Source organism: Haliotis rubra, unplaced genomic scaffold (assembly GCF_003918875.1).
Source record: "Haliotis rubra isolate DU_JTF1 unplaced genomic scaffold, ASM391887v1 Scf779, whole genome shotgun sequence".
Classification (NCBI taxonomy): Eukaryota; Metazoa; Mollusca; class Gastropoda; order Lepetellida; family Haliotidae; genus Haliotis; species Haliotis rubra.
In genome coordinates this window covers 184,687-197,730 of record NW_025767500.1, presented here as the reverse complement: position 1 = coordinate 197,730, position 13,044 = coordinate 184,687, and the positions used below count along the sequence as shown (strand labels likewise).

The window sequence follows — 13,044 nt, the reverse complement described above, 5'->3', positions numbered from 1 at the left end:
CGCTCGGCATTAATGGGTACAACAAGGACTGGTCGGCTCGGAGTCAGTATCATGTGTCGGAGTGGGGTATTCATGCTTCACTGCGGCATGGTATCTCAGTGGGCTAGCACTATAAAACCAGCTTAAGTCTGGGCTAGTACAAGCAGCCGCACATACACATACACACATGCACGTCGTCATATGAGCAGAAATATTCTCAAGTACGACGTAAAACCCAATTTCACCTCACCTCACCTAAGCAACAAACACAGTCCTGAGTAACCTGATTTTTGCCGTTATATCCCCATTAATGTAGAAAATATTGAAGTCAACGCTAAATGGAGAACAATTTCTGTTGATTGTTTCAGACTGGAACCAGGAGAGAACATCGACGAGAACAAGAAGAACCTGTTGGACATGACCCTGAAGGTGTTCAGTGCAATTGTGGGCTCCGCACAGAGGTGAGACAAACATTGAGTCATAAGCCATTTACAGGGCTGCAACATGAAATATGATGACATAAACTGTTTTGAAATTATTAATACAGGGATTAATAGTCAGAGTTTGCAACGAAGAAACCAAGCTGTTCCTTCAAATGAACATACTCCATACTGTACAGGGGTTCTATACTGCACATAGGGCTCTTCTATCCACTGGGGAGGCGGGGTAGCCTAATGGTCTACGACTATTTTTCATTCTTTACAGGGATTAATAGTCAGAGTTTGCAACGAAGAAACCAAGCTGTTACTTCTAATGAACATACTCCATACTGTACAGGGGTTCTATACTGCACATCGGGCTCTTCCATCCACTGGGGAGGCGGGTAGCCTATTGGTTACAGCCTAATGGTCTGCTTTTTACGCTGAAGACCCGGGGTCGATTCCCCACATGGGTACAATGTGTGAAGCCCATATCTGGTGTCCCCCACCGTGATATTTCTGGAATATTGCTGAAAGCGATTTTGAACAAACTCACTCACTTCAGCCAGCAATTAGTTGTGAAAAGGTGGGGCACTTCCCAGGGGTGGAAATAACCCATTGCCCGACGTCTGAGTCCAGTGTTATTTTCTGTCGGGCAAGCAAATTTGTATATCACACTGTACCGGTGTCCAGTTGACTGTCCAATGTTAATTATGATGTTTATTTTAAAAAATCAACAAGAAAACAGCCGGTATAGTGGAAAAATTATCAGGGCAAGTAATTTTACATGTGCCACTGTTCCGGAGTACACTAGCAAGTTATTTCCACCCCTGACTTCCACACAAACAAACAGTTCCAACCAACTCTCAACAAACAGCTAGTGAAAAACGCGAGGCTCTCCCAACCAACAAATAGTTGGTGAAAAATGGGGTGGGTGGGGTTTATGTTTGAAAAAAGGGGACATATTTAAAGAAACTATTGCACATACCAATAAACAACAAACACATGAGCATGCCAATGCATCTGTGCATCCTGATACTGTGGGTTACGTTTTTGGAGGGTAGCTTGTTCCAGAACTTGGTGAATGTCCTCTGCTTACTCTTGGTGTAAACACACCAGCATTGGAAGTGTATTGATGAATGTTTTGTTTTAAATGCATCTTACGTTCATCTTGTTTTCTATTGCGAATCATGGAGATCAGCATGCAGGGGATACTTCTTGCATTTAATTGAAAATGCTGCAGCTATGTTAGCATCCTTGACTTCTGTGATGAACACTAAATGATTTGTCGTGTACGGTATAGACTTGGAGGTGGGTACTTTTGTGAGTCAATAAGCCATGCTACAGTTTAACTGAAATGAAATAGGAATTGAGTATAGCGGAACCTCCATAGTCTGGACCCTGTATTTGTAGAAACCTGTTTTTTTTTCATGATGAGTATAAAAATCGGGATTACAGAGGAATGAGCATTCAGTGGGTTCTGGAAACATTCATTTTTGTTGGCAGGGCTTCCTGAAGCCGTGAGGGGCATTAGGGTAGCCTAGTTGTTAAGGCGTTCGTTCGTCATGCCGAAGACCCGGGTTCGATTCCCCACATGGGTACAGTGTGTTAAGCCCATTTCTGGTGTCCCTCGCCGTGATATTGCTGGAATATTGCTAAAAGCAGGGTAAAACCAAACTCACTCACTCACTGAAGCAATAATAACTTAATTATTGATTTCTGACCAAATATTCAAATTATGTGTGAATGTCATCATTCAAAATTTAATGTCCACAGAAAAAAAAAAATTCTTCAAACATTTAGATGAAAATATTATTTATTATTATTATATATATATAATAGTTGTGGTTAAAAATTGCGACTTTCCGATGTAGTTTTCGATGTCTCGCCAGTTTCCAGGATGCTAATCAAATAAACCGTATGGAGTTGATGATTTTTTTCAGATATGAAAATGAAACTACGAACTGTTTGGGAACACCTGGTGTCATCCTTAATTTTCAGTGACCTTTCATTTAATTTTCATGTGACTTTGTTGATGAGTCATCGTATCCCAGCTGCGTAGATCGATGCTCGTGATGTTGATGACTGTTTTTTTACAGACCTCTGCCATATAGGTGGAATATTGCTGAGTGCGGCATTAAACACCAAACAAACAAACAAACAATTTTATTGTCATGACTATGGAATCAGAGGTGACCGATTATTTTCCAGTGTTAATGTGTTATATTTACAACATGACAGTGCTAGTATTTATGATGATATCTGTGTTTTACAATGCCTTGTACAGATTTTTCATGCATGTCAAATTATCGGATTGTACAGTCGTGTGCTAAATAACATGTTTTTTAAGGTGCCATATATATACTATGTGAAGAAAAGGTAGCTTTTCATTTTTATTGTTTTAATCCTATTTCAGTTTTATTTGCTTTAGAAATTTCATTTTTGCATGAAGTCCTATGGTTGCAGTTTATAATCGATTCAACTGGTTGGAGCTGTAATTTCGTACAGAAATATTAAATACACATTCAGATGGGAAAGAAAATGAAGCCTTGTTTGTTGTATTTGAAATTGCGGAAATACAAGAAATGCCACATGGGTAAGAAAGTTGATATGTTCGGACCAATAAACTTGAATAATGTGCTCTTGAGATTTGATATTACTGAAAACAAATACAATTGACCCTGAGAAAAAGCCACATGGGTCATAGAATAGAATAAAATTATACTGATTGCCTTTTCAGGAATTTGTGTTACATCAACAGGCATTCAGATTAAATTGAGACTGACCAAACTTGTGTATGTGGTGTTGGTATTTGAAATTGCAGCATCATCGAAACCAGTGTTTCATCTGACCTCTGTATTTGAGTATAGTGAGTGACATGTGTTGATGGTTGTGATAACAAGCATGTCACTTGTTTCCAGATTCCCTCCCAAACTTCGGACAATGTGCCATTGTCTTGGTCAGGTCATCGGATTCAGATTTCCACAGGATATGATCACTGCAACAGGAACTGTTATATTTCTCCGATTTTACAACCCAGTATTAGGTAACTGTCCTGTGTCCTGGTCATGTGACCATGTCATGTGACTGCGCCCTGACATGGAAGATTGTAGGCCCTGTATGCTGCTTTATTCTTCTCTCATCCGTTACTCACTCTGGTCATGAATCGTCCTCAACTCACTTGTGTTCAGGGACCAGTATCATTACATATTTGAAACCTCTACTTCAATGCAAACTCTGTACATATTTGAAACCTCTGCTTGCAATGAATCTTCCTATACACATTTGAAACCTCTGCTTACAATGAAACTTCCTATACATGTTTGAAACCTCTATTTCAATAGAAACTTCCTGTACACATTTGAAACCACTGCTTACAGTTACAGTGAAACTTCCTGTACATATTTGAAACCTCTACTTTCAATTCAAACTTACTGTGCATATTTGAAACCTCTACTTTTAAAAAACATATTATGCATATTTGAAATCTCTACTTTCAATTCAGACTTACTGTACATATTTGATACCTCTACTTTTAAAAAATTATGCATATTTGAAATCTCTACTTTCAATTCAGACTTACTGTACATATTTGATACCTCTACTTTTAAAAAAGATTATGCATATTTGAAATCTCTACTTTCAATTCAGACTTACTGTACATATTTGATACCTCTACTTTTAATACTAACTTACTTTATTTACAAACTTGTTATGCATGTTTGAGACATTTCTTATACCAATTTGAGATGATTAATTCAAATGTATTATAGATGTTTAAAACCTCTACAAACATGTTTATATTTGGGACCTGAACTTACTTTACAAATGACTATTGCTTATTTGACATGCAATTATACATGTGAATACAAATTGCTGTGAATACATTTAGTTAAGAACAGTACTTGCTCATCAGATTTGACCATTCTTAAGAAGAAAAGTATACGCTTGGCTGATAATTTAAGCTGTATGATATCATATTCATATTCTGGATATTTATTCCTTTTCTGTAATTACTTTTCTTTAATTCTTTTGTAAATTTGGCTTTTCTGAAAGGCCACTCAAAACGGAAACATTTTATTTCAACAAATTTTCTGCTGTTTACAGTCATGTAACATTTACATTAGAACCCACTGTTTTAAATTGCTGTGAAAGTACTAAGTATCACATTAAAAACTGAGAAAAGAGATATGGTAATGACACATGGTCTTTGAACACACAACCTACAAGTTGACCCTCTCACCCCGTGTCACGGACGGCCAATACTCCCCAGCAGTTGTAAGTAGGGCTCCTCACAGAGTAGTAGGGGCGTGTCAGAGAGTGGAGCACAACCTGTCGCACACTATGGGCTTTTAGTGCTTGGCTGAAGTCAGTCAAGCTTCCTTCAGCCCTGTTACCTCTGGTAGGCTTAAGCTTAAAGATACTTCTGATAAGATACTTTTGCAGTCAACCTTAATGGAATTTTTTTTTTTTTTTTCGGATTTGAATTTAACTTCATTTAAACTTTTTGATCAGAAGTTATATTTGGATGTCAAGTTTAATATTTTTCATTTTGTCTGTTGTTTTCATTTGGGAAACCTGTTTACAAATTATTGGTAAAAGTGAATTTGTGTACAAATTATCCATAAAAGGTAAATTTTTAATTAATTCTGTTTTTCATATCAGTTGATAAGAATATTAAAATTGTTATATATGTGTCCATTTTCGATTGCCTCTATTACTTATGTTGACACCCGGCCACGCCCACCTACGCATGCCTGCCTGCAGCGATTCTATCGACCATCATGTTCTAACAGACCCATCCCGCTTGCCGCTCTTGGAATGGTTGGCACTAGACTACCCATTGGATTTAATATGTGCTTTGTTACTGTGATGTGTTTTTACTAATTTGTTCATGCCAAACTGACGATGTGAATAACTTTCAGTGTGTATCCAGGGTCCACTGTCTCCAGTGATGTGGTGGCTCATTCCACGTGTTATCACAGGTGGCACTGTGGGGGAGAGCTAAGGGAAGTAACTCTGTCTGTTGCTCGTGCAGGTTCCCTCCTAAACTCCGGAGTATGTGCCATTGCCTGTACCAGGTGGTAACCCAGCGTTTCCAACAAAGTAGTGCTGAAGCAGTGTGGACAGTGATTGGGACAGTTATATTCCTACGCTTCATCAACCCTGCCATAGGTAACTCCACACACTGCAGGGGCACCTGCCTCAACCCTGTTAGGAGTTTGCTGATATTGTCTTGTGATTGGTTGGTGGGTTTGATTGGGTTCTTTGGTTCTCTGTCGACGTGTTGCAGTTGGATAGATATGCATGAACATCATTTTGGAATAACTGTTTTGAATTCTTGTATATTTTGTAGGGACCAAAGCAAAAAGGAAATCATGTCGCTTGACATTAAAAGGCTGAAGTCTTTCTGCTAGTTTTAGCATTGCAGGGATTTTGATCCATAAAATTTTATCCTTCCTCAAATGGTAATGAATAATCATCAATTTGTGATATTTCTGGTCATAGGGGCTCATGTACAGTCTGCATGAATTGTCAACAAAATATGACTTAAAGTACAAATATGATCTCATGTGTATTTTTTTTAGTTGGTTTATTGATTTAACTGCCAAAACATAACAACCTGAATTTTAAAAGAGAAAAATAAAAAGCATTGAACAACAATGAATCCTGGCAATTTCTATTTTACAGTTAGGCCAGACCAATTTCATTTCTTACACGGATTTTTGTCTTCAGAAAACCTAAAGGCAGGAGGGAGAAAAATATAAATCAAAATCATCAGTCAAAGTAATATTCCTTTTAAATTCTAAAAGTATGTTACTTTTGGCAATTAAAGTATATATTGGGCAAAAAACAATCTAAACACATTTTCTTGCACATTTACCTTCTTGGCCAATAAAAATATTAAATTGTATTTTTTGAGCGGGGAAAATTAATTTTAATTTGTTTTCTTATTCTTGAAAAAATACGACTGGCAGATCCGTAATACAAGAATAAAATTGGTCTGGCCTTACGTGAATAGAGAACATGTGAATATTTTCACTTCTGCTTGCAAGAAATTGGGAATAATGTGTTTAAATTCTTTATACTTACAAAATAACCTGATAGTGTTTTTTTTAAAGTCATTGATATTTTAGGCCCTCAAGACTTTATGTATGCATAAATGATGACCTTTATCATGAAAATAACTCTTTTTTTTGTCAATTAATTGCAGTTAGGTTAAAAAATATTAAAGGGAACAGTTTGCTTTCATATAATTTAGAGTTCATATTACATGAAGTAGTTGAAAACTACAAAAATCCAAGATTGAGGATTTTGAGGACAATAAATTCACAATTGAAAATATATAAAGAGTGTATTTGGGGAAACAGTTTGATGGAATATTACACAATAGTGTACACATTAGAAATGGGATATTGTCACTTCCTTTGTATACTACTCAAATGATGTTAAGGAACAGCCCATGTTCTATGACTATAGGGAATTGGTCACTGTGTTCACTGTAGTCATGTGAAACTTGGGTGTCTTCTAAACAACTTTTGAGTAGTATGGGTGTGTTGTAATACTATTTGTAGCTTGGAAATGTCAGTGTATTCTTTTGTTTGAAGGAAAGTTGCATGTTTGAGACTATAGGGAATAGAGAGGAAGCCTATACTTGTATATACATCTGCATGCAATAGTAATTAGTTGATTCCTGCGACATCTGCCATGCGTGATATGTTTCGTAGTGCATGTCATTGAGAAGCATGGCAAGACCAGCATGTCAGTGTACTTCTATACTTGTGAAAATACCATTTTTCAGGCCACTTTTTACATAATTTATAACAGCAGTTGTTAAGTTTTGGGGTTACTTGAAGATATTGCCTGTAGTTGTTCTTGAAGTTTTGTTGAAGGTTTTTCATTTTGTAATTGTAATTCTGTAACTGTATGCTTTTGTTGTGAAGTGTATTGTAACTGTGCAACTAAAATTTGTTTGTTCTTCGTGGACATTCAGGATGGTGTTTGGTTTGCTGGGAGTGTTATTTTGAAATATCTCCTTCCCAAGTAGGGGGGTGGGGTAGCCTAATGGTTAAAGTGCCTGCTCATCACTCCGAAGACGTGTGAAGCCCATTTGTGGTGTCCCCACCGTGATATTGCTGGAATATTGCTGAAGCGGCGTAAAACCATACTCAATTGCTCTTTCCAAGTAAAATTGGTACTTCATGCTTAATGGCCGTATAATGGCCCAATTTTCTCCACAATTTGATTTCCTCATCGACAAAGGTAAATTGATAGCACGAAGGCTGATTGTGTTGACTGGACAACTAATTCCATTGTTCTGATATGTGAGTGTGGCTGCACTTACCCCTAATTCTCACAGCTGCTTTTGCAATATCAAGACCATTCATCATTCATGTGCACTAACACATCATCTTGTGTGTAGCCTGTAAATATTTCCACCCTTCCGGTAATGATGAGACAGTAACATCAAATTTCTGTAAAACAGTATTTGTTTGTCAGTAACCATGGTAACATAATTCCAGAATTCTTTAACTGACTGTAATTCCTTGTTGTTTGGTATTTTGACGTTCTGGTTCAAACAGCTTTTTCATTCCTGTAATTCTGGGAAAGAGTATATAAGTTTTGTAAATAGTATTATTTTTTGTCAGTAACCATGGTAACAAGTAATTGCAGAATCCTCCAGCTGACTGTCAACTCATTGTTCTTTGTAAGTTTGACACATTTGGGGTTCTGGCTAGAAAAGCATTCTCATATTAAGCCAGATATTTTAGGGGAGGATACCAATTCTTGTGTAGGTGGGTAGGTTTAAAAAGATACTTGCAAAAAGTGCATCAGAGATCAAAAGTTGATAAAATCATGAAAATGTCATGTATCATTTGGATATACAACATCAGTGACATTTATTGAATATTCTAAATTACTCAAAAAGTTTTCAGGGACCAAATGTAAGCATCAGTCACGTGATGACCTTTTCAGGACCCGAGTTTGAACCCAAAACATCAACGGCTGACTGAATGATAATTAATCCATGCATTGATGGAGCAGTAACTGACTTCTCAATTCCAAAATAAGTTGGCTCTCCTCAGGTATTTGAAGAAATAAAAAATATATTTGAAATTCTTATTTTTGAGTCCTCAAATGGCCGAGAAGCAAAACTAAGGAAATGTGATACTCTTTAAAGCATCAGACTGATTCAGACATGAAGCACAGCCATTGTTGAGACTCCGGGCTTAACTTGAGGGTGTGTTGATCATGTTTATAGTTTCACCGTACGAGTCTGGCATCGTGGAGGAAGAACCGACGCTGCGGATCAAGAGAGGACTGACACTGATGTGCAAGATCATGCAGAACATCGCCAACCACCTGCTCTTCACCAAGGAGCAGCATATGACAGCCTTCAATGAATTCCTCAAGTCCAACTTTGAGGCTGGCAGAAAGTAAGCTGCATGGTTTTGTTAAAAATTTATCATCACATGTACCCCATGGCAATGCTTCGTTGGGTGTGTTTAGGGGTGGTGGTCAAGTAGTTACAGCATTCACCCGTCACGCTGAAGACCCGGGTTCAATTCCCCATATGGGTACAGTGTGTGAAGCTGTGTGATATTACTGGAATATTGCAAAAAGCAGCATAAACCCATACCCACTCACTCAATCAATGTTTTCTCTGGGGCTCATAATATCATCCAGTGGGTTGTCTGGGGCTCATAATATCATCCAGTGGGTTGTCTGGTGCTCACAGTATCAACCACTGGTTTGTCTGGTGCTCACAGTATCAACCACTGGTTTGCCTGGTGTTCACAATATCAACCACCGGTTTGCCTGGTGCTCACAATATCAGCCACCGGTTTGCCTGTTTCTCACAATATCAGCCACTGGTTTGCCTGGTGCTCTCAATATCAACCACTGGTTTGCCTGGTGCTCACAATATCAACCACTGGTTTGCCTGGTGTTCACAATATCAACCACTGGTTTGCCTTGTGCTCACAATATCAACCACTGGTTTGCCTGGTGTTCACAATATCAACCACTGGTTTGCCTGGTGTTCACAATATCAACCACCGGTTTGCCTGGTGCTCACAATATCAACCACCGGTTTGCCTGGTGCTCTCAATTTCAACCACCTGTTTGCCTGGTGCTCACAATATCAACCACTGGTTTGCCTTGTGTTCACAATATCAACCACTTGTTTGCCTTGTGCTCACAATATTAACCACTGGTTTGTTTGGTGCTCATAATATTGACCAGTGGTATTTGTCTGGTGCAGACTTGATTATTTACAGGCAGTACTGATGAGTTTATACTGTTGATGACTGCAGTGTTCCATATAACGATGCATGGACTTGTAATGTATGGAAATAATATGTACATTACTGTTTTAGATTTTTTACGGAGATTGCATCAGACTGCGAGACGCTTGATGCAGGGAACCACAGTTTGTCTTTCATCAACGATGCAAACGTCATTGCGTTACATCGGTTACTGTGGAATAACCAAGAGAAAATCGGGGATTACCTATCCAGCAGCAGGTATGTAGAGTTACCTCCCTTGACAAGCGTCACTGTTTGAACATTGTGGTGGTATTTTAACATGGTTGTGTGGTGAAGTTTGTCATCACTGTGTGTGTTCTCATTGGACTGTACAAATTGGTAGCGTTATATATATATATATCAGTGATTCTGTTATTGTTATAGTGAAGTTTCGCAGTAAAAGAAATAAAAAATTGACTGTTTAAAAGAAAATTGAAAAGCAAAAATCCCCACTGACAAAGTCAGAAAAAATATTATGAATTAATTTTTTTATTTGGAACAGAAATTATTATTCTTTGTAGGATTTTGTTTCTTTGCTTTAGTGGAAATTTTTAGTTTTAAATTCCATTCATTTCCTGGATATTGAATTTATTAAGTAAATCGTGTAGTGTCTAATAAGTACTAATACTGGCTTAGTTTAGTCTTTATAACAATAACACTTTGTCTGAGGAATGAGTTGTCAGTTGTGTTTAATGTTTTGGTTGTGTATGTTTGGATATCATCCTCGACTCTCCAATGATTTTAGTCTTCATTCTGTATAAATATAATTACTCTGGCCAGTCCACCATCGAAGCTTCTTTTCGAGTCAGATTTGAAAAGATAGCTGTTCAATCAAATTACCAGCTTCTTTCATGTTTGAAATACAACTGGGAAACCCTTTGAAAATCTGGGTTTGAATTGGTCTCCGGCACCACATTATGCGACAGTGAACAGGACGGGATGGTCAGGCTAGCAGACTGGGTTGATTGTATCCCATCCTCGATAATCTCCAGGGGATATGTTACGATAAATCTCCACTAGTACCCTGGATGCATCTATGGCTTGGCCCGATAATTTTATTACCTCCCTTTGCTGGCTCCGCATTCTCACAGTAACCAATCAGCTAAGCCGCCGTTACAACCGAGCCTGCCAGTGTAAAAAAAGATAGCAGTCGCAGTCGCGAAGGTTTGTTTGCAGTACGATTCAGATCTATGGGGAAATCATACAGACAGATTGACAGCTCTGAAACCATAAAAATATATGCAAGAACCCTTTCTACGTCTTTTAGAGTACCTCTGCAACAATTATGTTGCCAAGTTTAATCGGTTAGATAAAAGAAGCGAAAGTGAGTTGTGATTGGTACACTTATCTTCCCAGCATAGACACCTGATTGGTTAAAAAGCCGGCCAAGGGAGGTAATAAAATCATGGGGCCGAGCCATAGATGCATCCAGGGCATAGTGGAGATTTATTGGAACATATACCCTGGAGGTTATTGAGGATCCCAACTGCATAGATAGATGCCCCTGATGTCAATCACAGGATTTTCTGGTTTGGGTTTATAATTTCCGGCTGCTTTCATAAAGCTGCAATATTGTTGAAAACAGTTAACAATAATATAAACAAACAGCTGGGAAATCCTAACAGAATTAGACCTTCCTTCTTGCTTGTTTAAGAACTGGCAATTTCGGCGCCACATCCTCGACTGTGCTTTGGCTTGGAATGGGGCCAGGATATTTATCAGAACTGAATGAAGATGTAAAACATTAGATAATTGAGGAAGTCTTCATATACAGTTGTTTTGTAAATCCATTTCATTTAGGAGACCATATGGAGTGGTACAACATGCATGTTGTGATGTGCTCAATATGATCTCAAGTCAGGGAAATAACTGTTTTACTTTTGGGGTGAAAAAAACCTTTTTAATACTTGCATTTCAGTGTAATGGACTTATATGTCCAGTTTTAATACTCTTGTGCTGTTTAAAAAGAAAATTAGGAAAGGGCTTGTTAAGCATTTTGAAATATAAATAGATCTATCTCGCGAATAATTCTGGATTAATGATGTTTTGGTGATCAACAACATCTGCCATTCTCATGTGAATCAGATCATAGTGCCTGCTACCATGACACAATATGGGGATATCCCATCCTGGACATGTCTCAACGACCTCTTGAGAATGAATGTTGACTGAACAATGAAATGACTACCGGTAACAAGAAGTCGACATTAGCCATTTAGAAAGCAGCTCACTCAAGCGTTATGGTTTCAAGTTGATGACTTCCTTTCAATGCTATAATTCAAAATTTGAAAAAATAAATAAAAATAATTGAAATATTTAATAAATGGCTGATTCTGTATGACAGTACATGCCTTGGAAAGTCTCTTCCTTCCATTTCCAGCGTTGATCCCATTGAACAGACAGATAGACAGTTTTTTGAGGGAATGAGTCATACAGCCAACAATTTCCATTCAGATTACCTACTTCATCTTAACCATTATGAGTTGGTCTGGCTCAATCCAAAATGGGAAGACATAAGATCCTTCCGTAGCCGAAGTGAGAAGTTATTTTTATTTTAATCAGATCGGCTGTAGTTTCGGGAATGTAAATCACCCAGTATTCAGATCATGCGATAGTTTTCTTGTTTCTATACAGACATGATAATAATGATAAATAATAATGATATTTTGTGATTGTCACAGCCTGCTCGGTATTGTTCTGTTGCATGTGACCCCTATCCTTGCATGACACTTGGCAACACTTTTCAGTTTTTGAATATGCCAAAAAATAGTTTGGTAAAATATTTGTGATGAGAATCAAGGAAAAGAAATATTAGAGAAATGACTTAAGAAACTTATTTTTGAAAAATAAATGATAATCAATTCTGCTTGAAAGTGCCATTCATTTTGAGCTTAGATAATAAATATATATATAAGTACACATTGTCGAAATGTACAATGTTTCTGTTTGAAATGAATTTGTTCCATATTTTGCAATTTGGTCAAAAAAAAGTGTTTGGTTCTCAGGACGTAATTTATTGTGAGGTTTTTAGAACATACTCCCAAGTCATCGCTTGTTGTAAATGTAAAATGGCCTAAGGATGATGACTGAAGCTGATTATAAATTTCTTTAGAACCAAGAATATTTTTGCTAGGGTAATCAAGGAGATCCAGCATGCAGGCACGCTGTTGTTCTCTTGTGCATGATGTTCAACTCTGTTTTCTGTGTGCTGAGTTAGGGCCTTGAGTGTTTGTGTGCCAGTAAAAAAACACAATTCAGTCAGGTGCTACTTGCCAAAAACTACTGCTGAGTCAGTATTGATGTTTGCTAGCATCAGACCCATCTGTGTACACAAATAG

General features: G+C 37.6%; 1 protein-coding gene across 1 annotated transcript in view; it reads left to right on the top strand.

Annotated features, from left to right (window-relative positions):
- LOC124260839 (neurofibromin-like) overlaps positions 1-13,044 on the top strand; it is a 113,991-nt gene that overhangs the window by 43,251 nt on the left and 57,696 nt on the right. The window contains 4 exon segments of the mRNA XM_046695159.1: positions 348-440; positions 5,437-5,573; positions 8,662-8,836; positions 9,779-9,925. Coding sequence (XP_046551115.1) covers positions 348-440; positions 5,437-5,573; positions 8,662-8,836; positions 9,779-9,925 — 552 coding nt within the window.